Source organism: Pogona vitticeps, chromosome 14 (assembly GCF_051106095.1).
Source record: "Pogona vitticeps strain Pit_001003342236 chromosome 14, PviZW2.1, whole genome shotgun sequence".
Classification (NCBI taxonomy): domain Eukaryota; kingdom Metazoa; phylum Chordata; class Lepidosauria; order Squamata; family Agamidae; genus Pogona; species Pogona vitticeps.
The window spans coordinates 5,421,841-5,449,019 of record NC_135796.1 but is presented as its reverse complement, the minus strand read 5'-3'; the positions used below and the strand labels follow the sequence as shown (position 1 = coordinate 5,449,019).

Sequence of the window (27,179 nt, the reverse complement as noted above, 5' to 3'; positions counted from 1 at the left end):
ACATTAGTATGTGTCATATCTCTGACTCATAAATCCCTCTTGCCTTACTGGCAGTCTGTTTTTAGAAGCCTCTAGCCCAGTTAACCCCAGTTTATGTACCATCCTTTTTTGAAGATGGGTGCTGGCAAACTCAAAAGCTCACTTTATTGATTTATTTATTTTTGGCCAGTGTGGTGTGATGGATAGGGTGACATACCTGTACTCAGGAAAACCTGAGTTCAAATCCTCACTTGGCCATGGAAATTCATGGGGAGCGAGTTGAACTTGTAAAAATACTCCTTAATAAAATTTGTAATTGAGATAAACCAATGGTCAATAAGAAGAGAGGTATAAATCTCAAAAAAGTGGAACATTTAGGTTTGTCTTCATCGCCAATCAGTTCATATATATGGTTGTTGTGGGTTTTCAGATATATTTCAGATACTTTATCTCAACCCAATAAATTAATGTGGTTTGAATATGGAAGGGCAAAAACTACAAATGAATTTGGTAAACATCTTACAATTTAATAGACATAGAGATGAAAAAATATAAAATCCTTTTTTTAGTGATATGTTATTAATAAGGAATAAATATAGAAAATTGTTTATCCCACCAGTATCCCCATTGTGTCTGGTGACAGTCAGCTGGAAAGAATTCCCAGAGAACTTTAAAAGATCAGTTGAAGACCTTTTGATGATAAAAATACCTGCTTCGAGATTAAAGGATTGCCTAGGAAATAAATAGGAAATAAAGAACAAATAAAAGTGTTTGGTGAAGATGAAATATCTTGGTATAATGTTATTCAATTAGAACACTGGACGAAGAGGTGGATGAAAAGAAAGGTATGGAGGCTATGAAATATGAAGCAATTATTTTACAGAAGGAAATCATGGGCGAGGAGAACGTAGAGAAGGAAATAAGAAGGAAAAGCTATAATTCATTACTGGAAGCAGAAGATTAGGAGGATTCACTTAAAACGTTATGGGAAGCAGATTAAGGAGATGAAATAAACTGGGAAAATATGTAGAATGTTCAAATACGGAGGTCTTCGTCTATAAGAATAAAAGAGAACTTTTATAAATTAATACGGAGATGGTGACTGACTGCAGTGAAACTTAATCAAATGGATGATGATTGTTCCAGGATGTGTCAGAGAAGGTGCCTGAAAACAGGCACTTATTTTTCATATGTTGGTAGAACTGGGGACTTATATATACATTTTGACAATTGGTTTTTAAAGAAATGTATTTAAAAAGCAACTTAAATTTAGCTGTACGTCTTAAAATAGTGCTTTTATCAATATTTGGAAGGGAGATAGATAAGTGGATAAAGAGAGAATTAGTTTCTAATCTGTTAACAGCGGCAAAACTGATAGGAATTGAAAATCAGCTCGTAATATATAATTAATTGCTATATTAAGTGATGGTACAAAGAGGTTTGGGATATAGCAATTAATTCAGTTCTTCACAAAAAAAAACAACCACTACAGTTTATAAATGTGGGGTACGTATATTGAGCTACTGTATCCACAATTCAAAAATCCGGGAAACAGCCCAATATTGCTGCACAATATCGTCCCAAAGTTGCCAGCAGGAAAAAGTATGCCAAGCTTTACATAGCAAAGGGCAGTCTGAATGTTGATGACACCAATGGCAGCAGTCACAATGGTCTACAGCAGGGATTTCCAACCTTTTTCACCCCGTGGACCAGCTGGGGAAGGCAGGGCACCCCCCGCGCTCGAATGCATGCACAAACAAGCATGCATGCGCTCTCGCGTGAATGTGCACATGCGCAAATGGTGATGTGGCGCTTGTGCAGTTGCAGGTGCGCTCGTGCGCATGTGCAAGCAGTGGCACAGCACTTGCACGGGGGGCACTGGAGCGCACACGCATGTGCAAATCAGCTGTGCTTGGGTTACTGCATGTGGGTGGGTGGGAGTTCTGTCTCCACAGCCCAGTCCGGGTCAGGCCATGGACCGGCATGGGGCCATGCACCAGGGATTGGGGGCCTCTGTTCTACGGGATACCGTCTTCTCCTCAATACCATTCACAAAACAACACCACGCAGGGGGAAATGTCAGAAGCTGACTCTTTTTTCCCCCATCCGTTTGTCACTTCTCACGCAAACACAAAGCAACCGTCAGTGCTGTTTTTCAACAAGTGTGAATGGTGGGTGGTCCTCTGTTTGAAGAGTGAGTCATTCCAAATCTAATTTAAAGAGAGAACAAACTAAGAAGGGACAGTAGAAGCTTTTATATAACTGGCTGAAGAACTCTCAGAACCGCTATCCATGACTTTCTTGAAATCATGCGAAACAGGGGAAGTGCCAGAGGATTGGAGGAGGGCTAATGTTGTCCCTGTCTTCAAAAAGGGCAAAAAGGAGGAAACCTGGGAACTACAGGCCAGTCAGCCTGACCTCAATCCCAGGCAAAATTCTGGAACAGGTCGTAAAGCGGTCATTGTGCAAGCACCTAGAAAACAGTGCAGGAATAACTAGACGCCAACACAGATTTGTCAAGAACAAATCCTGCCAAACTAATTTGATCTCGTTTTTTGATCAGGTCACCTCCCTGATAGACAGAGGGAATGCTGTAGATGTAGTATATCTTGACTTCAGCAAAGCTTTTGATAAAGTGCCCCATGATATCCTGATTGGCAAGCTAACTAGGTGCGGACTAGATAGAACAAGTGTCAGGTGGATACACAATTGACTACAGAATCGTACTCAGAAGGTGATGATTAATGGGTCCTTCTCTAACTGGGAGGAGGTAACTAATGGGGTACCTCAAGGCTCAGTCCTGGCCCGGGTGCTCTTCAATATTTTTATTAATGACCTGGATGAGGGAGTGCAGTGAATGCTTGTCAAATTTGCAGATGATACCAAATTGGGTGGAATAGCTAATGCCCTAGAAGAAAGAAACAAATTTCAAAATGGATAAGTGCAAAGTACTGCACTTCAGAAAAAGAAAACAATTTCACAGTTACAAGATGGGGATACCTGGCTCAGCAAAACTATGAGTGAGAAGGATCTTGGAATTATCATAGATCACAGGCTAAATATGAGCCAAGAGTGTGTTGTGGCTACAAAAAAGGCAAATGTTATTTTAGGCTGCATTAATAGAAGCATAGTTTCCAAATCCCGCGAAATGCTAGTCCGCCTCTATTCAGCACTGGTTAGGCCTCCCCTTGAGTCTTGTGTCCAGTTCTGGACACCACACTTCAAGAAGGATGCAAACAAATTGGAACAAGTTCAGAGGAAGGTTGACAAGGATGATCAAGGGGACTGGAAACGAAGCCTTATGAGGAAAGGCTGAAAGAATTGGGCATGTTTAGCCTTGAGAAAAGAAGGCTGAGGGGTGATATGATAGCATTTGAAAGGCTGTCCTACAAAGGAGGGGCAGGATCTGTTCTCGATCACCCCAGAGTGCAGGACATGCAACAATGGGCTCAAGGTAAAGGAAGCCAGATTTCGGCTGAATATCAGGAAAAACCTCCTAACTGTTAGAGCAGTATGACAGTGGAACCACATACCTTGGGATTTGGTGAGTGCTCCAACACTGGGGGCATTCAAGAAAAACTTCGATCATCACCTGGCAGATGTACTTTGATGGTATTCCTGCACTGAGTAGGGGGTTGAAATGGATGGCCTTGTAGGTGCCTTCCAATTTCCACGTTTCTATGGTTCTATGATTCTATACTTATTTATTTGTTACATCTATATCACCACCTTTCCTTCCGTGACTTCAAGGTGGCACATACGGCTTTCCTCCTCACCGCTTTATCTTCAGAGCAACCCCATGAGATAGGCCAGACTGAGAAAGAGGCATGGGCACAGCGTCACCCCCCTGCGTTCCACAGCTCAGCCGGGATTAGAACCCAGATCTCCAACGTCTCAATCTAATCCTTGAACCGCTAAACCACCACACTATACTACTAGTTCAGTCACCCGTCAGCATTTTGCTTAGGGATACTGGAGAAGGAGCAGACGCATGAGATGCATCCTGTCACAATTCCCTCTCTCCACGTTGAGACAGGCTGTATTTTTATCCCAAAGATGCTATGCCCATCTATGCCCATCTGTGCGAGCACATGCAAATCTGAGCCTTCTTGCTTTGGCAATGTGCGAATGACGTGGTAGATTACTCAGAAACGATGCATGGCCGCAGATGCTGCCTCTGAAGTGTAATTCTCCCTTCTTTCTCAAATTTGTTGAAGGGTGGCACACGGCTCCCATTGGCTCTACCACAAATTATCACAAATGTAATAATTGGCCTCGATTAATTGTGACAGCAGCAGCAGCACTGGGATTTCCACCCGCTCCCCTCGGCAGCTCTCTCCATCCCCAAAAACATGATCTGGAAGTGGGGGGGGGGTCTAACTCTTTCGGTAAAAGCTTGAGGGAAGCTCTTTCCTGGCTCCGTCAGAGGTTAGAAACGTTGCTTTTGAGGACTACAAACTCCACAATCCCCACCACTTTCTGACCACACCAAATGGAATCCCTTAGTTGGGATATCAGGATTTGACTAGTTTTTAGTTTGGAAATGGTATTTAACACCAGTAAAATGGAATTGTTACGGATGGTAAATTTCCATCTTTATGTTGGGATATGTGATACTTAACGTTGGTGCTTATTTTCGTATGCGGTGGGAATGTAAAAATGTAATGTCGTTTTGGGAGCTGGCTTTTGAAGAAATTAATGCCATGTTGGAGTTAAATGTAGTGTTTATCCTGAGACTAGCACAGTTATCAGCATTTGATAAGGAGCAATGGAATTGGATAAGCTTGTTTGATAACAAAGTTTGTTTGATAATGTACTGCCCCCCAAGTCATCTTATCTGTGCCCTGCCTGATAGGGAGTTTGAGCATGGACACCCCAATTTTCAATCCTTCCGGTTTTAGACCATGCCTGCTCTCACAAAGATTCTCTCCCTCTGCCTGATCACTCCTGTCCTTTGGCTGTGGGAGACCTCCTTTAGAACCCCAGGCTCCTTCAACATAAAGCGCGAGAAGGGATCCCACAGATCAGTCCAGCTCCTGTCAAGGAGACGCAGTGGGGAATTGAACACCCAGCCTCTGAGACCTAAATTTAAGCATTAGATGTAGTTTGGTCATTATAACTCTTGCAACTGCATGTAGCTTCAAAACCTGGAAGCATGTCCTTTCCTCACAGGTGAAGTTTCTTTTCCTTTTTATCTTCTTAACCATCCTGAGGTGTTGAACACAGACTGGCATTTACACACACACACACACACACACACACACACACACACACACACACGTGTGTGACATAGGCTGTCCCAGGACAATTTGCTGTCTGAGGCAAAACAGCAGAAAACAAAGCCTGCTGCTTATATAGCACACCATGACGCTTAAAGCACCCTCTTGGCAGTTTACAATGTTCAGGCTACACAATGCCTACCCCACTCCACTCAGCAAACTCAGTTTACTGACCTCAGAAGGATGGAAGGCTGAGTGAACCTCGAGGCAGCTGGGTTGAACTCGGGTTGTAAGCAGCATTTTGGCTGCAGTACTGCAGTTGAACCAAAGCAACCCCCCCCCCAGCCTACCCCAGGCGCATAAGGCTCAATACTAGCAAGATCCACCACCTGAATTAAAATGATGCCCCCTGGAAAGAGAAGAGGAGGAGGAGGCAGCAATACCTGGGAATGTTAGAATTGAAGAGAAGGAATTTGAAAAGATTGGCAAATACAAAACCATACGCACTGAGACCAAGCGATTATGGCAAAAGAAAACTAACATTGTTCCGGCTGTCACTGGTGCCTTGGGTGCAATACCGAAAGTCTTAGAAACCCATCTTTGTACTCCAGGTGTAAATGAGATCACAATGCACCAAACAGATTGGAAATAGGAAATGCCCATCAATACTCTCAGTCTTTGGGAATGACCCGATATTCAAGAAAGCAAACCCCTCCAACATGTGGCGGGCTGTTTATAATGTGAATAATAACAACTGTGACACCCAGAATCTGCTGACCATTGAAGAGTTGACTTGTCCTGTCTAATATAAGGGTCGATCCTGCGTACGCCACGCTCTTTCTCTCTGTCACTCACCGTGTCACCCGCTTGGTCTTCATGGCCACCTCCCGCTACGCTTGTCTTTCCTCTACAAAGAAGGTATGTTCCAAAACCAAGGAAGCCGATCGACGGAACGACCGCCCTGGATCTGGATTACGAGACTAGTGGGGGGTCAGGTGGCTTTCTGCCGGCGCGCATAATCCCCTTCTCACAGAACAGCACATCTTTCTTGCTCACGATTTCATGGTTGTAAAAGGTAGGGGGGTTGGAGGGGGCATGACCAGGGAAGACCAGCAGCTGACCCAGTCACAGAGGAAGGAGGGAGATTAACTGGGTTTTACTGGAGGAGGGGAAGGGAGCCAAGGAAGTGCATGTCCATCTGTGTGTGAGGCAGCTGGTAGGGAGCAAAAACACGAGGATGTGCCGTACTGGTTACAGAGTGGTCACTACCCCACTTAAGACAGCAGGCTAGCTTTGGGGTACAGAGGAGGTGATGGCACTGCTTGCCACCTCCAGGCTTTGCCATTCCTAGTGGTAGTGGGTCCGCGCTACCGTTCACCTACAAGGATACCCCTGTTCCCGCCCCCTTTACTCACTCTTCCTTCCAGCTGCTCAATTTTGGATGAAGCCATTTTTCTTAGTAGTTGCGGCTCAGCCATGAGCCCTTGCCATTCCAATGCCACTCACCCAGGCCAGAGGTCTACCAGTTGCTCCTCATCTCTACGGCGTGGTTGTAGTGGTTAGAGTCTCCAGATTTTCCACTTAGCTAGGTAACTCAGTGAGGTGGACCACTGAGGACTGATCACTTGCTTCTCAGCTTACCTATTCCACAGGGTCGTTGCATGTACAAAGTGGCCTGTGGACACTGTCTTGATTTAACTGGATGAAACATGCATCTCAAATGTAGTAAATATATAAATAGATATAACATGAGCTCTTTCTTCTTTGCTGTCTGTGGATATAATCCAGCCCAAGCCAAGCATGGTTAAGTCCTGCATTATTTCAACGTGAAAGATTTGAACACTCACGTAAGTCTACCACATGGAGATAAAATAGATTTAACTTCGATCATTTTTGCTCCTTACGTAATCATTTTCAAAACCATTGCCTGTGTTACTCTACGATCTGCGTGAGTCTTTGAGCCTGTGAACTAAAGCATCAGACACGTATCTCTGAAGATTTCCTTTTCTCCCCCAAAGCGTATACACGCATACCAATCTGAAGACAAGCGGCTGTTTTTGAAACCTTGGTTAGCATTGGCTGGCCACATTTAGTATAATCAAATGTGACATCTCTAGGGATCAACTCAGCAGTGGAGGTGTTAACGGAATGTTTAGGAACATTCCATCTGCTCAGCACAAATCTGTACTTGCGAGTAGTATGTGACTCTCTATTTCTTGCTATGTACGTACATCTCTTGTGTTGGCTGCACAGTCTTAGAGGTGAAACTGGCGTCATTAAGCGTAGTCCTCTGATTTGTGTCAGCTTATGTCCTATCCCAGAATGCTCTCCATTAAAGGAATAATCCTTTAATGAGAGCTATTTATGTCTTTCGCCCGTAGCATTCAAACCCGTATGAGAACACACCTGCAAGCTGAGTCTTGTGCTGGAAACCTAAGCTCCAATTATGCCTGTTTACAGCTGATCCATCTTCGTGCCGATCCGCTGCATGCTGCCCATAAATTACAAAAACAGAACTTGGGGAAGTTACATTTTTTGGCACATGATTTCCACGATATCCCAGCCAGCCTGATGGCTATTTCTAATCCTCAAAAGTCATGGCCTGAGCTTGGGATTTGCTGTATGTAACGCATGTATTCTACCACTGAGCAAATGGATTCCCAGGGTGGTGTAGTGGATAGAATGACAGACTAGGAGTCTGGAGAACAGGGTTCGAATCTCCACTTGGTCATGGAAGCTCACTGGGGGAGTGGAAGTTTAAACCACATTTATAATCCTCATCATAAAGGAGTGATGGCAACGGTGGCTGTATCCGTGTATCTTTAACCCAAGAATAAATACCTGCTTTTTGAATCAGCACAGAACAGGCAGTGGCAGCATTTAACAAACAGGAGAGCAAGGATGTGTGCTTTCAGCAGGGCTAAGAGCTGCTGGCAGCTTGAAGGTTCAAACTACAAGAGGAGAGGCTAAAGGGGAAGAGGTAGCCAAAGAGGTTAATTGGCATACTTCGTTTCTGGTTATTATTTTGGGGGAAAGTCCTCATGGCAATGCATGTTTAATAACTGCAAAAGTCCCCTCCTGACCTCTCGTGGCCATTAAAAAAGAAGAAGAAATAATTTGAGGGCACGTGAAGGGCTGAGGGTCTAGCAAAATTGCCCCCATGCTCTTCGAGGGCATATGGACATTTTCAGGGGGAGGAGGAAGGAGAGATCTCTCCCAGCTCAGATCCTGCATGTCACACTGCTCATCAAAGCCTCCCTGAATCCAAGCAACGTCACCCCCAAGATTCATGCCTGCCTTCCCCAGGGCTCACAACAACCGGAAAAAGCAATGTTTGCAAGCACTGGCCAAAACACACATACAGCTTGCCCCTCTTTCCCTAAAGGCATTAAATTCAAAATGCAAAAAATACAGAATTTTTAATTTCTCGGCTCATTTTGCCCCCTTCCTAACTGTTCAACAGCTGCGTTTGCTCCAGAGCCCGTGAGTTAGCTAGCACACAAGAAACAGGTTAAAGAGCAGACTGGGGCTTCCTGGAGAGCAATCCCCAAACAAAGCAAATAATTTGTAAATTCCAGCAGGGGGGAAATCCTGGTGTGATTCCCACAAAGAAATAGCCCTTACAGATTTTCTCCTTCTCTTTGCGGCTAACCTCTAACTCTGCCTCTGCCCTTACTCTTCATGAGATGCCATTCTAAATAAAAGAACATCTGAGAGTGTTAAGAACTGGTGAACACTCTGTTTCAATCCTTTTCATGAGCAGAACTAACAAGCAGTAACACATCCCCAATGTGGGGAAATGAAACTCTAACAGATCTTTCATTTCAAGTAACTTTTGGCCTTAATTCTGATCATTATTCACAAAATTCAAATGTGGGAGAAAGTGAAATTGACAGATACACTGACACCTAGGGAGCATGCGCAGAATGCATTGCCTACTCTCCAGCTATGACCAAGGATGTATAGCCAACATCTGACATTAAGGCGAACCCAGAGAGTGTCAGGCTGAACCCCTTTTATGTCTCCATCAAAGTATTTAGCACTGCTCCCTACCTTCAAATCCTCTCCTCTTTTGGCTAAGTATGTTTCAGTACCAAAGAGCTAAAAAAGTGGACTGTCAAATATAAATTTTAACATTCTTGGCCCCACCTTGAATGGTCAAGAGAACAATCTTACCTATTCATGAGCAGTGCAAACTCTGCTGGTGTGGAATGCTTTCTGCTTGGGATCCAGGACTCAAATTCTCATGAGCCCTGGCAAGAATTTAAAAAGTCGAAAAGCAATGTCACACGGAGGAAGGAAGCTCATGCAAAATGTGGCCACAGTCAGAGCGCAGGCTGTTCCTGCGCGTGACTGGAACACATAGCAGTGGTGCGTATCCGTCTTCACTTCTGTTTTTATGACCAACGTACCAGCAAAAAGAAGTTTCAAATATAAATAGTTACAAGCTGTCAAGACGATTCAAAGTTATCCTCTCTCGGATTTTCCAGCTGTGAAATTTCAGAAATGGTTTCCGTCTTCTGGAGGGGCCCCGGGACTGTGCAGCTTGCCCAAGGCCACCCAGGCTGGCTTTTCTCCTGGGAGACACAGCAGGGAATCGAACTCTCAATGTTTGGCTCTGCAGCCAGGTACCCAACCCACTGAGCTATTCTATCAGCTCCAGTAGGATGCATATCCCTCCCTTAAAAAAAAAAACTAATATTTTAGGTGAACAATTAGTTCCTTAACCTAATTTGTAATTAAGAGCTATTTATTCTTTTATATATTTGTTTTATTTATATGCCATCTTTCTCCCAATAAAGGGACTCAAGATCTAGTCTCCAAATTTTTAAAGGAATTTCTCCAGTTAAAACATAAACAAAATTAGGAATATGCTAAATGGGATCAAAAGACTATCTAGTCCATCTTTCTGTCCAATCTTTAGCACATGGAAAGCAGGCCATGACTATAACTGCACCCCTCCTACCCCATATCACCTTCGCCAGCAGCTGATATACAGTATAGGAGCACCCAGCTACCAGAGTGTATAAATAGCCCATCTTGTAAAATTTACACGCTGCAAAAAATAAAAAATAAAAAATCATGGTTTGAAAGATGTTGTTACGTGCTGTCAGGTCGGAAGTGACTTACAGTGACCCTAACAGAGCTTTTAAAGGAAAGTGAGATTTTTAAGGAGTGTTTTTCCCAGTTACACACACACACACAGTGAGTTTCCGTGGCTGAGTGGGGATTCAAACCTGTTCCTCAGCGCCTACTCTATCCACTACACCAGACCTGGGCAAAGTGTGGCCTGAGGGCCACATACAGCCCGCGAGCCGATCCTGTCCGGCCCCCAGACAGTTTTGAACATCAAAACCATTTATAGCTTTTTGTCTAAAGTTGATTAGTTGCTTATCTTTAACATACTGCAAAAAAACAACCTCTTTAGTATTTGTGAAGATTAACAAGTTTAAAATAAAAACAATCAGAACATCGGAACACGGCCATCTTCAGAACACGACCAAAGAGCCGGAAAAAACCCCACAACAACTATCAGATCGTGGCTGTGAAAGCCTTCGAGAATACATCACTGTTGCATTTTATTTTTAAGTAAAGTTGGGTTGGCCCCTGAACACAGTTCATATTTTTCATGTGCCCCCCCAATAGAAATTAATTGCCCATGCCTGCACTACACCATACTGGGAATCCTGTTTGAAAGATAGTTGTTACAAATTATGAATTATTTGTAATTATTGATTATATTTGAAATTTTTCCATGAATTAATGCATAACCACACTACATCACACATGTAAAATGACAAAGGGCAATTTCACTCCGGTGGTGGCGCAATTCCCCTTTTTGGCAACTTGGTTCTCTGAATTCAAGATCAGAGAAGTGCAAAGTTGAATGAAATCTAAAAATGATAAAGAGTTCGCCCGGCAGCTCTTGGCTTACATGTGAAGTGTGCCCTTTGTGGAGTGTTGCCTTCAAAATGTATGGCCTTGGCAACGTATCCTATTGGGGATTGATCCCTAAACACAGAGAAAGATGATGCTGTGGGAGGCGTGTAGCTAAATAAGACATAAAAGAAGCAGATGATGGGGGGAAAGGGCTTCGCATCTCATGGGGGAGAGAGAGAGAGAGAGATAGACTTGTGGAGAATGAGCCCTAGGAGGCTCCATTAATTCTCCAGCACTGCCACCTGGTTGCCGTGGCAACGTCAGGCCTGTGATACGGTCCTTTCCCCCCAGGCATTGCATCTCCTTTGTCATTTTTCCATTGGAAGGATTCAGGGGTCACAGTGGAAATGTTTGCTTTTCCAAATGCTTGCCCACCACCCCACTCTGCATCCAACGCAAGATGGCGTTGGATCATCTACAAAGGCAACGGGGAGTACTTATGCCAAGTGGGCCTCCTCGGAGCAGTCCGGTGTTTGCTTCTTTGCCAACGCTATCACACTAGCAGGACAAAGAAAGTCGGGGAAAGAGGAGGGCTGAGAGCTTAAGGCCGGATTATTCCCATCCGACTGACAGGCCACAGACAGACATCCTGGCTTCTGTCTGTTGCTTGTTGTTCTTCTTGTTGAGGGTTTGTGATCATGATATTGTTATTTCAAGCATCAGATTGATCTCCACCTCTGAAAGACTTTAAACGTTCTTTCTTGTAAGAATGTACTGCAAAAATAGAAAACCTTCAAATAAATAGAAAACCACTGGAGTGACATTGTATTATTATTATTATTATTACTGTGGTGGGTGGTGGTGGCCGTCCTTTGTTCGTAGCGCTAGTGACATAAAAATAAAAAGCAAGACAAACAGGCTCACTCAACAAACAGCTATAAAGACATGATCAGAGAAATAGGATAAGCGAAAGCTGATTAAAACTGAATTGGCAGCGCTAAACTAAAAATGAAAATGAAAAAAAAAGGTCTAGAATAGGACTACTATTAGTAGTGGTAGCAGCTGTTCGTCAGCCACAGCAGTGTCACGAAAATAAAAAACTATTCACACATGCAAAAAAACCCCCAAAAATAGTCAAACAAAAATAGGATCATAGAAATAGGATCAGAGAGGCGAAAGCAGATTAAAACAGAATCCACGGAAATAGCAAAAATAACATAAAATAACATAAAATCTCATGGGGTGATATTACAATCACTATTCCTGTTACTAGTAGTTACTGTGATGACACCATCAATAGCTGTAGTTTCACAACAATTACAAATAATCTAAACACACAAACAACTCGGACCAAACAAGTGTTAGAGAAGCAAGATTTAAAGATTTTACAGATGCAGATTTGAAACACATCCTAGGACTCAATTAAACATTAGTGGTGAATGATTGTGCCAATGATGATAATAATTTTACACCACTGCCCATGGGCAATACAAGCAATGGGCATCTATGCTTCTTTGCTCACTACGTTACAATCCCAGATCAAAACTACCTCCCTTGTGATCAAGGAAGCATATTTAACTCAACCACTTTTATTTTGAAGGAAAAAAAACAGACAGAAGGTCTGTCTTACCTAACAGCACATTGACTCTCTAATTGGTGTTTCATAAACAGCCTTAGGAGTACAAAAATTAGCCACATCACGGATGATTTTCAGGGTTGAACCAACACCAGATCCCAGTTCATACATGCCCTTTAAAATTTTTGAAAGTAACTAGACCAGTGAACTGACTACACAGTGTTACTTTTGGCCTATAACGTGTTACATTGCTTCATTTCCCCTCTGCCCCAACTAGTTATTGGCAATGACGTTACTTGTAATTACTGTATTTTCCATGTATAAGACGTCCCCATGTATAAGACGCCCTCCACTTTTCTAATCCAAAATTAAGAAATCTAAGTGGGGCTTAGCAAGTGTAGGGGGAAAGGGATCAAAGCACTGCAGGATCGCTTTGATCCCTGCTTTCCCCATCCACTTGTTTTTGATCTCTCCTCAGCTTACTTCCGTGTATAAGACGGCCCTCAATTTTTAGTCTAAAGATTTTAGACAAAAGCATAGTCTTATACGCAGAAAAATAGGGTAGTTTACTTGGAAATTGCTACTTCCAATCTCTGGGGTGGCAGCATCCAGTGAAAATGGAAAGGGATGAGCAGTTTCAGAGAAAGGTCTCGCCTGAATGGAAGAAAACCAGTTGACTGCTGAAAGACTTACCCTGGTGGGACCGAAGCCCTCGTGCTGAGGATAGCCACTCGTTGTGTACCAGGTTGGTTGAGGTTGTTTTGACCCGGGAGCTGAGCACTGCTGGGAGCACTCTGACTCCGTGCAAAAGTAGCCACTTGCATCCCGTTGGCCGCGCGGACCTGCTCGATCTTGGCCGCCCCGTTGGCTTGCATGGTGCCCAAGGACCACAACGCGGTCCCGTTGAACGTACTGCTCTGACGGACAGCCAGCGTCCCGTTGCCGTTCCCCGAATAGACCTTCCTGCGCTGGGAGGCCAGGATGGCATTCGAGGCCGCTCGGGTGCTGTTGACCAGCAGGCATTGCTGGCACGAACAAGGATGGCCGGAGTTGCTTCCCACAGGCCAGGACTGGGATTTAGGGATGGAGCCCATGGTCAGGGGGTAGGCCAAGTCCATGCGTCTTCGGAGACGGCGCTTCCGCTGCGTCTGGCGGTTCACCTGAGACATGCTGTTGAAATAGATCAGGTAGCAGAACCCCAGGGAGGACAAATCCAGCCAGGGATGCTGCTTCTCATAAGCATTTTGGATGGTGATGCAGATATCCATGTCATAAGGGGTCCATGAGCTGTTGTCATTCTCCCATTCCCACACGATGCCCTTGCCAGGAGCAGAAGAGGGCTCATAGAAGTTCCTTCGCACCGGGCGCATCGTCCCTGGGAAAGAAGAGGAAAAAAGAAAGGAAGGATAAATAAATCAACAAAGGGGGGTGATCACATGACCAAAAACTGCAGAAAATACTACCGGTTTGGAATGAGCTGATTCACCTCTCCCCCCTCCCCCGTTGATCAGACAACGCAATAGTTAATATACATCAGCCCAGAGCCCCCCCCTTCCCCAGCTGTTCCTGTCACCAGGGAAGCCACCTAGCAGATCTCCTTTGATTTGTATTCCTGCCCCGAGCAGGGGGTTCCATTTGATGGCCTTGTAGGCCCTTTCCAACGTCATGTTTCTACTTTTTAACGTATCAGATCCTTTTGGATTGATTCAAGCATGTGATTGCTTGAATCGATGCAGAGAGGATGAGATGAGCATGCACACACATGCTCATAGAAGGGTGACTTTAAGGGAGATTGCACCCACTGAACAATTGCCAGCTCACCCTAAAACATGGCTAAGGCCATATGGCTTTCCTATATGGCTTTTCAACTTTAACACTTGTTTTATAATTGACTCTCAGAATTGTTTTCCGAGAATAATGTTGTTTGGAAAAAAAAATCAATGTTTTCACCTGTTTTTTTTGAAAATGTCAAGGTTTTTTTTAAAAAGCTATTTTAAAACTGGTATTTAAAATGATTTTTCATGTTTTTAAATAGTACTGGCTTTTTAAAAAATGCTTTACAAAAATAGCTTTTAAAATTGGATTGGATTTGCTTGTGAAGAACGTTTCTGCTCTACATTGCTTTGTTAGTCCTGGCAGACAGGAAAGCCATAAAGAAATAGTTCAAATAAAATAGCTGAGTGATTAACATTAAGAATGTCACATTGTATTCAAGATTGAAGGTGGTTAAGAAATGGCCAAAAGGCTGTAGAGCTTCATGAGGAAAAGTGTTTAGGGACCTTCGAATAATGCTATGCCTCAAGAATTTTAAAATCAATTCAATCCTTTAAAAACCCACCGGTTTATGTATGTGGGATACTGCTTCTGTCTACAATTCAAAACACCTAGAAATTGTCTGAGATTGCAATATTGTGCCTATACTGCCAGCAGGAACAAGGACGCCAAGCTTAACATAGCAAAGGCCAGGCTGAATGTTGCCAGCACCAATGATGGCAGTTCAGATGGTCTGCAGAATCCCCTCTTGTGCTCACAAATAGCTATCAAGCAAGGGAAAATCCCAGAACCTGACTCCTTTTTTTCACCAGATAACCCAAACACAAACCAACTGCCATGGGTCAGAAGACCTGCAGTCATAAGATCGAATCCACGCAACGGAGTGAGCCCCCATCGCTTGTCCCAGCTCCCACCAACCTAGCGGTTTGAAAGCATGTAAAATGCAAAAATGCAAGTAGATAAACAGGTACCGCCTCGGTGGGAAGATAAACGGCATTCTGTGTCTAGCCACGCTGCCACGTGACCAGAGAGGATTGTCTGCGGACAAACGCTGGTTCTATGGGTTGCAAACGGAGATGAGCACCACCCCCTAGAGTCGGACACGACTGGACAAATTGTCAAGGGGAACCTTTACCTATAGGATCCCCAAAGGCTTTATGTTAAAGCACTCAAGCCATTTGGTGGATGGAATTGGGAAGCAGGAGTGCTGGGTGCACCAAAACATGCCAGAGTTGCTTCCCATGTCTCCTGGGGAGCAAGAAGGCCAAAGAGCGCTAGACGAGCACATTTACCTGGGCCCCCCAAAGCAACGTCTGTTTCACGGGATGTAGTCTGCCACCTCTCTCCTACCATTTCAGATTATAAGAGGCAGAGAGTGCGAAAGACGCACACATAGAGAGAGGATAAACTCTGCATCCCGACAAAGGGTGTATCAATGAGGACCAGCCTCCCCCTCCCCCATACCCTTTAGAAGCCATTCCAATCCACTCTGCCTGGGGGGTCCTTGACATTATCTGTGTATTTTCAGATCTCTGTTTAATAAATAAATGAATCCAAGGAATGGGGTTAGCAGCGGACCATGAAGGGGGGGGGGGTAGACTGTGTAGCACTCTTGTTGTGTGACTTCTTAGCCTGAAAACAATCAATCTCCCACAATTACACGGAGAAACAGATACAATTCAAATGGTGCAATAATATTTCAAGCAAACGTTATTGCTCCAAAACAGACAAGAGAAGAAAGGAAAAGAAGAACATTTTGAAATGCAAATAGTCTACCGAAATAGTATGCCTTTCTCTTCTCAGTAGTTGCTCGGGAATTATACAAATAATACCCGTAATTTTCACATTTGTCTGGAGACAATGCACATGCCTTACACATGCTCTCTTTCACACACATTCGTATCACACGGCTACTTTAACAGAATGGTTAGAATAATACAGATTTTTGTGTGACTGCAGAGGTGAGGGGCCTCTTGGGAGAATGTAGGGCAACAGCGTGTCTTAATCTGGCCTTGTGCAGATTTGCACACACACACACACAAACAAACACAAGCTTTCCAGCTGTGACCTCCAGGGGAACCTGCTCAGGGCCAGAGGATTTCCAAGCGGAGGACTCAAAACGGATGGCTCCAGGGGGCAAGAGCTGCTCTCCCTTCGGGTGGGTGGAAATGTCCATCAGAAGACCTCAGTTTGCCTAGCACTGTCAGGAGGTCTCCTGATCTCCGGAGGGGAAACTGAGCAAGAACAATGGCTGGGTCAGATAAGCCAGGAAGCAAAACGGTGTGACTAACCCTCCGCCTGATCCGAACTGGCCGGGCAGCTGGTGGGAGCAGGAGGGTGTTCGGATGGGTGGAACCTGACTCAACACAATTAACGCTTGACTTCGTTAGCAGTGCACTGTTAGCAATACAGGAGTGTCAGATATAGCGGAGGAATTTCCAATATGCAAGACTTTATTTCCTAGCAAGATGTTGGGAGTTAGTGCAAGCTCGCATGCTGCCTTTAGTAGGTGTGGCTGGGAAGGAGCTCTCTGGGAATGGGGGGGTGACTATCACTCCATCCAGCATTTCCTCCCCTGACTCTGAGTTCAAAGAAAGGCATGCCCCTCTGCTAAGACCTTTCCTCCCTCTCTGGAGTCTGTGGGAAGCATTTAGTCTATGGAGGCCTTTTGCTCAAAGCCGCCAGCCCTGTTGTCAGCTTGCTGTTATCTCTTCCCTGCAAGTAATGAAACATTTGTATTCCTTCTGCTATTAATGTCTCAGAGTGTGTCCTTGAGATTGTAAATGCTGGCGAATGAGTAAAAAAAAGGGAGGGACTAAGTGGGGAACTGTGGGCTATTCTGCCCTGTGAATCCCTGCACTTCTGCTGCTCAGCTACAGAAGTTTAAGCAACATTCAAAACTCTGCAGTACAAGAAAGATCAGAGTTTGCCCATAAAAACCATAACATTCGTCTTCAGGCTACCTTAACGTATACAGCTCAATCTTCGGAGAGCTTCCTGTGGCCTCTAGCGGTCAGATGCCTGAGTTACCACCTTTCTCTGCCTAATTAGTGGTAGGGCTCTGTGTGTGTGTGTGTGTGTGTGTGTGTGTGTGTGTGTGTGTGTGTGTGTGTGTGTGTGTGTGTGTGTGTGTGTGTGTGTGTGTGTGTGTGTGTGTGTGTGTGTGTGTGTGTGTGTGAGAGAGAGAGAGAGAGAGAGAGAGAGAGAGAGAGTGTTTGTTAATTGGAATCTTATCATCTGGTCAAATACTGTCAAAGCCAAACACCACGAAAAGGAACCAATGACTATTTCTTGGTAAAGCTCTTCATGTCAGGCCAGGAGCGAAGCCATTCCCACCCTTTAAAAATAGGTGGTGGTGGAAGCACAAAAGCAAATGATTAAGCAGAGGGAAGGAATGGCCAGACCGAGAAGCTAGGAGGGCAGAAGTGGCTCCGGGACCTGAGGTTTCCAAAGCAAAACGCTTAATACGCAACGACACACCCAGAGGCAGATGTGCGTGCACGATTCTGTCCCTCTGTTGCCCCACCTTCTGCTTCCCGGTTCCTTCCCTCCCCTGCTGACGCTGCAACCAGCACAGCAGCCGCGGCTAGGTAATCAATAATTATGTTTGAAGTGTTATGTTAACGATGCATCCATCCCTGGAGACTCCTACAGCTAAACGGCTGTTCGCCAGTGGTTTCCGTGGTGTTTGTTTTCAAGACAGGCTGGCTTGGCAGGCCTCCGGCCGGTTCCTTCTGCCAGGCAACACTGCTCAGCAGGAACCTGCCGGTAGGTAGGCAGATGATCTATAGGAGGGTCTCTTTTTACTTCTAAAGAGCAGACCACAAAGGGTGCAAAACCACACTACCTTGTTGTTTTCCTCTCATTCGGCTTGCGCCGTCCAATCTTCTCCACCATCTATTGGCTTCTTCCTTTGCATGACACAGCCTGGAATGGCATGTCATCATGGACCAGATTTTTGACAATCTTTCAATCCAAAAGAAAACCACCACCCTCATTTGAAAACAGTCTGTTTCACTAGTGATTAATGAGATGCAACACACTGAGAGCCAGTGACTTGACTATATCATATTTAACTGGGGCTGGGAGTAGATGTGTGCCATGATCTGCAGCAAAGAGATTTATTATGGGTTAGCGGCAAACAGCCACGAACCTGCTTGCAACACATATCCGGCTTCAATGTGATTCCTCACATTAGTATGCTTTAGAGCAACCCAGTGAATCGAGCCAGAAGTCCTAGGGCAGTGATGGCGGACCTATGGCACGCGTGCCACCTGTGGCACACAGAGACGTCTCCCTTGGCAGGCAAGCAGAGCCCTACCCCCCCGCTACCCCCCACCCAAACCTCAAACCATCGTCAGCCACCTCTTCTTGCTAATTTCCTGGGTTCTGGCACTCCTTCTTTAAGAGGTCTCTTTAAGAGACTTTAGGGGATGAGCTTTCACTGATGGGGTGACTCCGGAGCCTCTCTCTTTTGGGGGTTCCTCAAAGCCTTCCATCTGCAGGAGCCATCCAAGAGGCATAACAGCAGGATGTAAACCCTACTGCAGTGTTAAGATGCTCAGATGGTGCATGACTTTTAAATCGCAGTAGGATTCGCATCATGCCCAGCAACAGGAGTCACCGCAAATTCCAGCTGGAACCTTGGCAACATCTAGGAAGAGAAGCTTAGTCCAAAACTTGGAAAAATCACATTCAAGGAATAAAATTCCCAGAGTTCACCACCAGCCAGGAGTGGGATTCTGGGATTTAGAGCTCAATAAGGTGACAATCCTATGCATGTTACATGGAGTAAGTGCTACTAAGTTCAATGGGCTTACTCTCAGATGAACAAGTACAGGGGAATGGGAAGGCAAGAACATTTTCTTTATTGTCAAACTAGATAAGATGGGATAATCCTTAAATAGTTAGGCTTCAAGGGCATATAAGACTTTGGGCTGAGAAAAGGAAGCTATTAATTGCTCTGGAAATAGATGTTTTGGAGTATAGTGAATATATACTTCCAGTTTTAATAGGAGGGAGGGGTGGCCATAGACCAAGAAATAAAAGATTTTGAATATAGTCAATATAAAAACAAAGATAATAGTGTTGGCCCATGAGAAAAAAAAGTCCAGTGGACCAATCAAAGTGCATTGAATGTGTAAGCTTTTGAACATAGCTAGGCAGTACAAACATTAGAAAATTTGGGGGGGGGGGGAGTTTGAGTAGATGTTGTGTAAAATCTGCAGTGAAACGCAGTCCTGAAAAGGGATTACAAAGACCATCTTCACCAGATGCAGGTCTTTTATACAGCTAATGGTTCTTACTTCCCTATCCAAGTTGAAGAGAACAAAAAATACTCTGCATTCTAGCAGTAATCTACAGTTGTCCCTATCCTAAATGACTAAAGAGTTTTATTACAAAGGGAATGTTTTGAAATTCTGGGTATCTGATACCTGGGGTGAAAGAGGAGAGCGCAAAAATGGTCTGAAGCGCAACATCAAAAAAATGAAGATCATGGCCACTGGTCTCACCACCTCCTGGCAAATAGAAGGGGAAGATATGGAGGCAGTGACAGATTTTACTTTCTTGGGCTCCATGATCACTGCTGATGGGGACAGCAGCCACGAAATTAAAAGACGCCTGCTTCTTGGGAAGAAATCGATGAGAAACCTAGACAGCATCTTAAAAAGCAGAGACATCACCTTGCCAACAAAGGTCTGCATAGTCAAAGCGATGGTTTTTCCAGTAGCAAAGTATGGAAGTGAGAGCAGGACCATAAAGAAGCCTGATAGCCGAAGAATTGATGCTTTTGAACTGTGGGGCTGGAGGAGACTCTTGAGAGTCCCCTGGACTGGAAGGAGAACAAACCTATCCATTTTGAAGGAAATCAACCCTGAGTGCTCACTGGAAGGATAGATCCTGTAGCTGAGGCTCCAATACTTTGGCCATCTCATGAGAAGAGAAGACTCCCCGGAAAAGATGCTGATGTTGGGAAAGAGTGAAGGCAAGAGGAGAAGGGGACGACAGAGGACGAGGTGGGTGGATAGGGTCACTGAAGTGACCAACATGATTTGGATCCAACTCTGGGAGGCAGTGGAAGACAGGAGGGCCTGGCCTGCTCTGGTCCATGGGGTCATGAAGAGTCGGACATGACTAAATGACTAAACAACAACAAAAGGAGAGGAAAAGGTGAGCCTCCACTTCTGGAGCGAAAAAACAACCACTCAGGGTTTTTGGGTAAACCAGTGTTGCCGGTAGGTGGGGAGAACTTGGGTCCGCAAAACCATTAAGCCCACAAGGAGCTTTGGAACCTTTACAGGTTCACCAGTTGTCCTGCCTCGCACAGTTGTTTAATCCAATGTTTCATATATATTTTATCAGTGTTGGCACACACTTAACCTGTTTGGCTTCGTACCGTTGTTAACATTACCCGGATCTGAGATGAATGCGTCTTCAACACTTTTGTGAATGGAAAATCTGCCAAAAACTCTTCCTGTAATGAAGCTGTCAAACTTTCCATTTGTGCAAAAAAGGAGTTTGCATAACAAAACGCTAACAGTACATGGCATGCTTTCCTTCTTTTATTATTTTTTTCTAAGTATCTGGTCTTCTATCTATCTTTGGAGCAAACCACTGTAAATTCCTGTGCTCAGATTGCAGCTGAAAAAAATTCAGAAGCATTCTTGTGTGTTGTCTCATAAGACTGCACAACGACGCTGTAAATGAGATTGGCAGGATTATTTTTTATCTACTGATAGGTACAGAACTGAGGTTAAACAACAGGAGCCTTTCTCAGGCTACAACTGAGCTTCTGGAAGGGAATAAATTTTAGCGACTACACTTGATCTTAGCCAAAAGGCGGAGAAGCGATAAACTTTAGCTGGGGACTTCTTGCCTCATGGATCGCAGACACACATTCGTCTGTGCCTGATCAGCACTTGGCACCACCAAGTAGAAATGTCTGCAGGGTAACCAGCTGTTGCAGTAAACACTTCAGACCAATCTCAAACATATGCCTTTTGAGTCAAATCAGTGGAGACCGGCGTCAGGTTTCAGATGACACGGGTGTGAAACTGTCCCTCCAGACAACACGACACCTGTTGCCAGTAGCAGGTTGGCAAGAGAAGGCCACAAAAGAGACCCCTCTGAAAAAATTGCTGCCATAAGAATTGGTGATACTGTACTTGTTAGTCATGGATTAGGCAAATGCAGGGAGTTGAGGATTATCAGTGGCAAAAGACAGCCAAGGGCTGGCTGCCTCCAGTTAATTTCAAAAGCTCTCTGTATTGCTCCAAAGTGTTGATTACTTTAGACTGCAGATCCCAGAATACTTTTTTTAAAAAAACTATGCATTGGTTGTCCAAGAAAGTAACTTTTTCTGATAAGTTGTGACCTTTGGCCTCTGACCCTGGTCAGCACCAGGATTTAGCTGCCACGAGAGGGATGTGGTGGCGTTGTGGGTTAAACCGCAGAAGCCTCTGTGCTGCAAGGTCAGAAGACCAGCCATCGTAAGAGCGAATCCACGCGATGGAGGGAGCCCCCGTCGCTTGTCCCAGCTCCTGCCAACCGAGCCATTCAAAAGCATGTAAAAATGCGAGTAGATAAATAGGCACCACCTTGGTAGGAAGGTCACAGCATTCTGTGTCTAAGTCGCACTGGCCATGTGACCACGGAAGATTGTCTTCGGACAAACGCTGGCTCTATGGGTTGGAAATGGGGATGAGCACCATGCCCTAGAGTCGGACACGACTGGACTAAATGTCAGCGTGGTTCATTTCCCGGCTGAACCGCTAATCTGTGGTTTGCCCCCCCTGGGCCCCTCCATGTGCCTGGCAAGCAGGTGCCCCCTGGAGGGTGCAAGACTTCAAACCACAGTTCAGTTGTCCAGCCAGGAAATGAATCCCACCCAACCAGCTGTTTCTGCCCATCTCTGCTCCTGAGGGAACCCCGTCCTCCACCAGGGAGCTGAAAATGTTCCCCATCTCTGTCTGTCAAGTGATGGTCCTTCTCCAACTGCCAGTCCTTGTGGAGTTGAAATGATACTTTCTGTTCGCAAGAGGGAAACACCATCAGATGGGAAATACTCTGGTACTTGTTGTCCCCCACTCCTCCCCCCCCAAAAAAAAGATACTTCTGGGGGAAAATACTGTAAAGGGTGACTGAGAACACAGTCCAGTGAGACCTGTCCATGTTCACTGGGCCCAGAAGGCTTTGTTTCTATTCAAGCAGTGCAAAGGGGAGAAAAGAAAATGAGAATGGAATGGAACGGAATGGAACGGGAAAGGGCATGGCTGTCTATCTGGAATGCCGACCCCTCGGAAGTCTCAGGGATTGGCTGCTGATCTCCAGGTCTCCGGAGACACATCTCAGGGGCAACTGCTCTTGTTGTCGTTGTGTACTGTCATGTCACCTCTAACTTATGGTGGCCCAACAAATGAGTGACCTCCAAAATGTCCTGTTTTCAACTGTCCTGCTTAGGTCTTGCACATTCAAGCCTGTGATTCCTTTAGGGAGCCAATCCATCTCATATTTGGTCTTCCTCTTTTCCTGCTGCCTCTTCCAGCATTACTATATTTCCCCTAGATAACCCTGCCTTCTCATGATGTGCCCAGAGTAGGACAGCCTCTGGAGGGGAAGAAAGTTAGATTTTATTGTGCACAGTAGCTTTAAAGCCCCATACTTATCTGCACCATTTCCTTGCTGATGCTGAGGTTCATTGGCTGCACTGTTGTAGTTGTTTTATTTCAAAGGAGCAAAGGGAAGGGACTGGGGAAGAGACCCAGCGGGTTGATCTACCTGGCACAGCATTCCATTTTGAGCGAGTGGAGCACCAGCATTACAACTCACAAGCCTTCTTCTTACAGTGAAGCAGTTCTCATCCCCCTCAAGCTAGTCCGATTCTCAGGTATTGAGCTTGAAATGAATGGAATGCTGCTGAACCAGCAGCTTACAGAGAGGAGACAGTTGTTCCTGGCACCGCTGTTACGTATTTGTGCAGAAACAGCAATTTTGACCACAGTGGCTGAGGGGTTGGTGGGAGGAGCTTTAACCTTGTTCTTTTCAGTGGTCCTGACTGACAGTCAGGAAGCGGAGACCATTTAATCGGGAATGTTCCTTGTTCCTTAACTCAGCCATTCTAACTACTGAGGGGGAGAAGACAGTGTATCTGCATGTTCAAACTGATGTGGAGATGTATGTTCTGGTGTCAAGAAAGAAAAGGGAAAGTCAGATGAAGATGGGTGAGTCTCCACCCTGTTGCTTGTTTAGCTCTGGCATCAAAGTCTCCTCCACTTGACCCCTCCCTCAAGGATTCCCCCAAGCAGCAGCCTGGTCTCCCCCCTCCCCACCGCCATTGCCCACTATTGTTTTAGAGTAAGCAATAAAGCCTATGAGCTGGCAGAAGAGCTCACTGTGCTCCTCACGGCTCCTTTCGATATTTATTCTATTGAATAAATGCATAGCGCTGAACTAATACAGCGCTAATGCAAATGCTTAGCATGTCTTGTCGGCTCAACACTAGTTCACTTGCTAACAATTAAGAAAAAGAGAAATTTGCTTCCCTGTGATGGGGGAAGGCAAGAGGGTGGTGACAACAGATGATGTGTGGACACCCGAAACACACTTTCCTGGGACAATTAAATAAAATGCCAGAGTATGGTATAGAACGTGGGACAACCTTTTGTGTCACCACACCCCATGTCATGATTTTGGATAAGACATTATTCTCCCTCCTTTCTCTTCCTCCCTCCCTCTCTTAGTCAAGCCGACCTCACATCATTTCATAATTATGTGCCACAAAGTCACATTTGACCTTTGGTGATCTTTTCCTGGATTTTCTAGGTACAGAGTACTCAGAAGTGGTTTACTCTTCCATTCCTCGGGGGGGGGTTTGCCCTGGGACAATTCTGCAGATTGCCCAAGGCCGCCCAGGCTGGCTCCTCTTCCATGGGGAGTTACCACGGGGAATCGAATTCCCAACCTCTGCTTTTTCAGCCTGATACCGCCTTGACTGAGCTACGCTGTTATGTGCCATCAAGTAGCATCCAACGTATGGCAACCCTATGAATGAGCCATTTCCAAAATGTCCTGCCTTCATCAGCCTTGCTCCGCTCTTGTAACCCCAAGCCCCTGGCTTCCCTAAATGGTTCAATCTGTCTCATTTCTGGGCTTCCTCTTTTCCTACTCTTTTCCAGCAAATCTTGCCTTTTCATGATGTACCCAAAATAGGACAGCTTCCGTTTTATCATTTTTGCCTTCAGAAATAGTGCAGGCTTGATTTGATCTAGGACCCATTGTTTCATCTTTCTGGCCATCCAGGGTATCCTCAAAGCTCTCCTCCAACTTCGAATGACAAATGCATCAGTTTTTCCCCCTGTCAGCTTTCTTTACTGGTCCAGCTTTCATGCCCATACATAGTAACTGGGCATACAATAATGTGGATGAACTTTGTCTTGGTCTCCAGTGACACATCCTTAATTGCATCATTGCTGCCCTTCCAATTCTCTGTCTTCTTCTGATTTCTTTACTGCAGTCTACATTCAAGGTATGCAAATCTCCATTTCAATTTCTTCATTGCCAACATTAAAGTTGTGAAGTTCTTCTGTAGTCACAGTTTTTGTCTTAATGTTCAACTGCAGTCCTGCTTTGATACTTTCTTCTTTCACTTTCACTAAAAGTTATTTCACGTCATTGCTGCTTTCTCCCAGTAAGATGTTGTCATCTGCATATCTCAAGTTACTCATCTCAAGTTCCATTAATGGTCACTCCTCCTCCATCTGAATCTTGTCTAGTTTTCCGTATGATATGTTCTGCATACAAGTTGAAGAGATAAGGGCGTAAAATGCACTCTTGTCTGGTACTTTTGCCTACCGGAAACCATTCTGTCTTTCCATATTCTTGTCTACAGTACAAGTTATTCATCAGGACAAATGATGAAACACGCCCATTTCGGTCAGAATAACTCACAGTTTCCCATACAGTCAGAAGCTTTTCTGTAGTCTATAAAGCACAGACTTCTGAAATTCCTTGGTGTACTTCAGTAGCCAGTGGATATTTGCAATTTGAATCTTGAGTGTCTCTTCCTTTTTGAAATCCAGCTTGAACATCAGGAATTTCTCACTCCATATAAGGTAAAACCTTTGTTGCAGCACCTCAAACATCACTTTGCTCGCATGAGAAATGAAAGCAATGGTCCTATCGTATTCTCGAGGGCTTTAACGCCAGGATCTGATGGTTGTTGTGGGTTTTCCGAGCTGTTTGGCCGTGTTCTTAAGGTTTTTCTTCCTAACGTTTTGCCAGTCTCTGTGGCCGGCATCTTCAGAGGACAGGAGTCAGAACTCTGTCTGTGCTCTGGAGTTCCTACTCCAGTCCTCTGAAGATGCCGGCTACAGAGACTGGCGAAACATTCGGAAGAAAAATCTTAAGAACACAGCCAAACAGCCAGGAAAACGCACAACAAGCAATGGTCCTAGCGTTGCTGCACTCCTTGGCATCTCCTTTCTTAAGGTTCGGAATGTATATTGAACATTTCCAGTCCGTGGGCCATTGTTCTGTTTTCCATACTTTAGATTCTTTCCCACACCATATTAAGGTGTGCAATCTAAGAAGGGGGTACTGAGCAAACCTTGGAGTTGAAAAGAAAGAGGAGGAGCTCAAACTAAGCAGGGTACCTTGCGTTTCTTGGAAGAAAGACGGGGTGATGCAAGTGAGAAACACAGGCTCATTAGAACTGTATCTGAAAAACTGAAAGCCTGATAGAGTGTGTTGTTTTTACTAATCCGCTCTAGAGAGCAAGCCTTCTGCAGCCCCCTTGGGAACTCTGCCACCCACTACATATTGCTTTATTTACTCTGAAACTTTACCTCTTACTCTTTCACAACGTGTACCAAGAGAGGAGCTGGCAGCAGAACCCCTCAACCAGGCATGGGTATCTCTTCACCCGGTGGGAATTTTATTTGGCTGGTAGCAAACCTCTCTCAGTTTTAATTAAGGCATTCTAGCCATGTTGCTTCTAGCTAATGAAAATTGCTTTCAAACAGAGCCAGCCATAGAAACAGCTTACACGTCAATACTACCTGCTCTCCTTGGGATGCTTTAATTTTATTTTTATGGAACAACCTTCCATCAACATCACTGCCATTTAGCACAAAGCTTCATTAAAAGATCCAGGCCACCTAAAGGTTGAAGGCAAATTGTCATGCATTGAACCCAGGAACTGTCTCCAGATGATTCAATTACAGAAAAACTCCAAATGTCATGCCTGCAAGTCAATATCTTCAAGTGCATGTCAATTACATGCCCATTACATGCCATTTGATCATCTGTCAATTACCTGACCTACATCCCAATAGAACTGAAGGAAAGCATTGAAAAATTGAAGCAGAAGCTTTGCCTTCTGCTTTGTAGCTTCTGGCGTTGTATTTGTTCACTAGAAGATGCATGCAGCTTTGCTAAGTCAAGAGTGGGTGATGCTTTTATTAGACCAATAAAAAAATCATAAACTAGGACTATGGACAATGCAGGAAAAAAACCATAAATGTTCAAAAAAAATATATCACAGAACACTGCAACAAAAGTTCATACTACGCAGCACCCAGACCAGAATCAAAGAACATGAGAGACACGGCAGACTAAAACAACTGGAAAAATCAGCAGTAACTGAGCATGCCCTAAAAGAAGCTGGACATGAAATTCTATTTCAAAATACTGAAATACTGGACAACAGCAGCAATCATTATGTTAGACTACACAGGGAAGCCTTTGAAATCCAT

The 27,179-nt window shown here is 44.7% G+C and overlaps 1 protein-coding gene across 2 annotated transcripts in view; it reads right to left on the bottom strand.

Annotated features, from left to right (window-relative positions):
- The window catches only part of DTX1 (deltex E3 ubiquitin ligase 1), a 64,698-nt gene that overhangs the window by 13,742 nt on the left and 23,777 nt on the right, over positions 1-27,179 (bottom strand). For both annotated transcript variants that reach the window (XM_020807095.3, XM_020807094.3), the window contains exon 2: positions 13,348-14,029. In XM_020807095.3, coding sequence (XP_020662754.3) covers positions 13,348-14,029 — 682 coding nt within the window. The remainder of the gene's footprint in view (positions 1-13,347; positions 14,030-27,179) is intronic.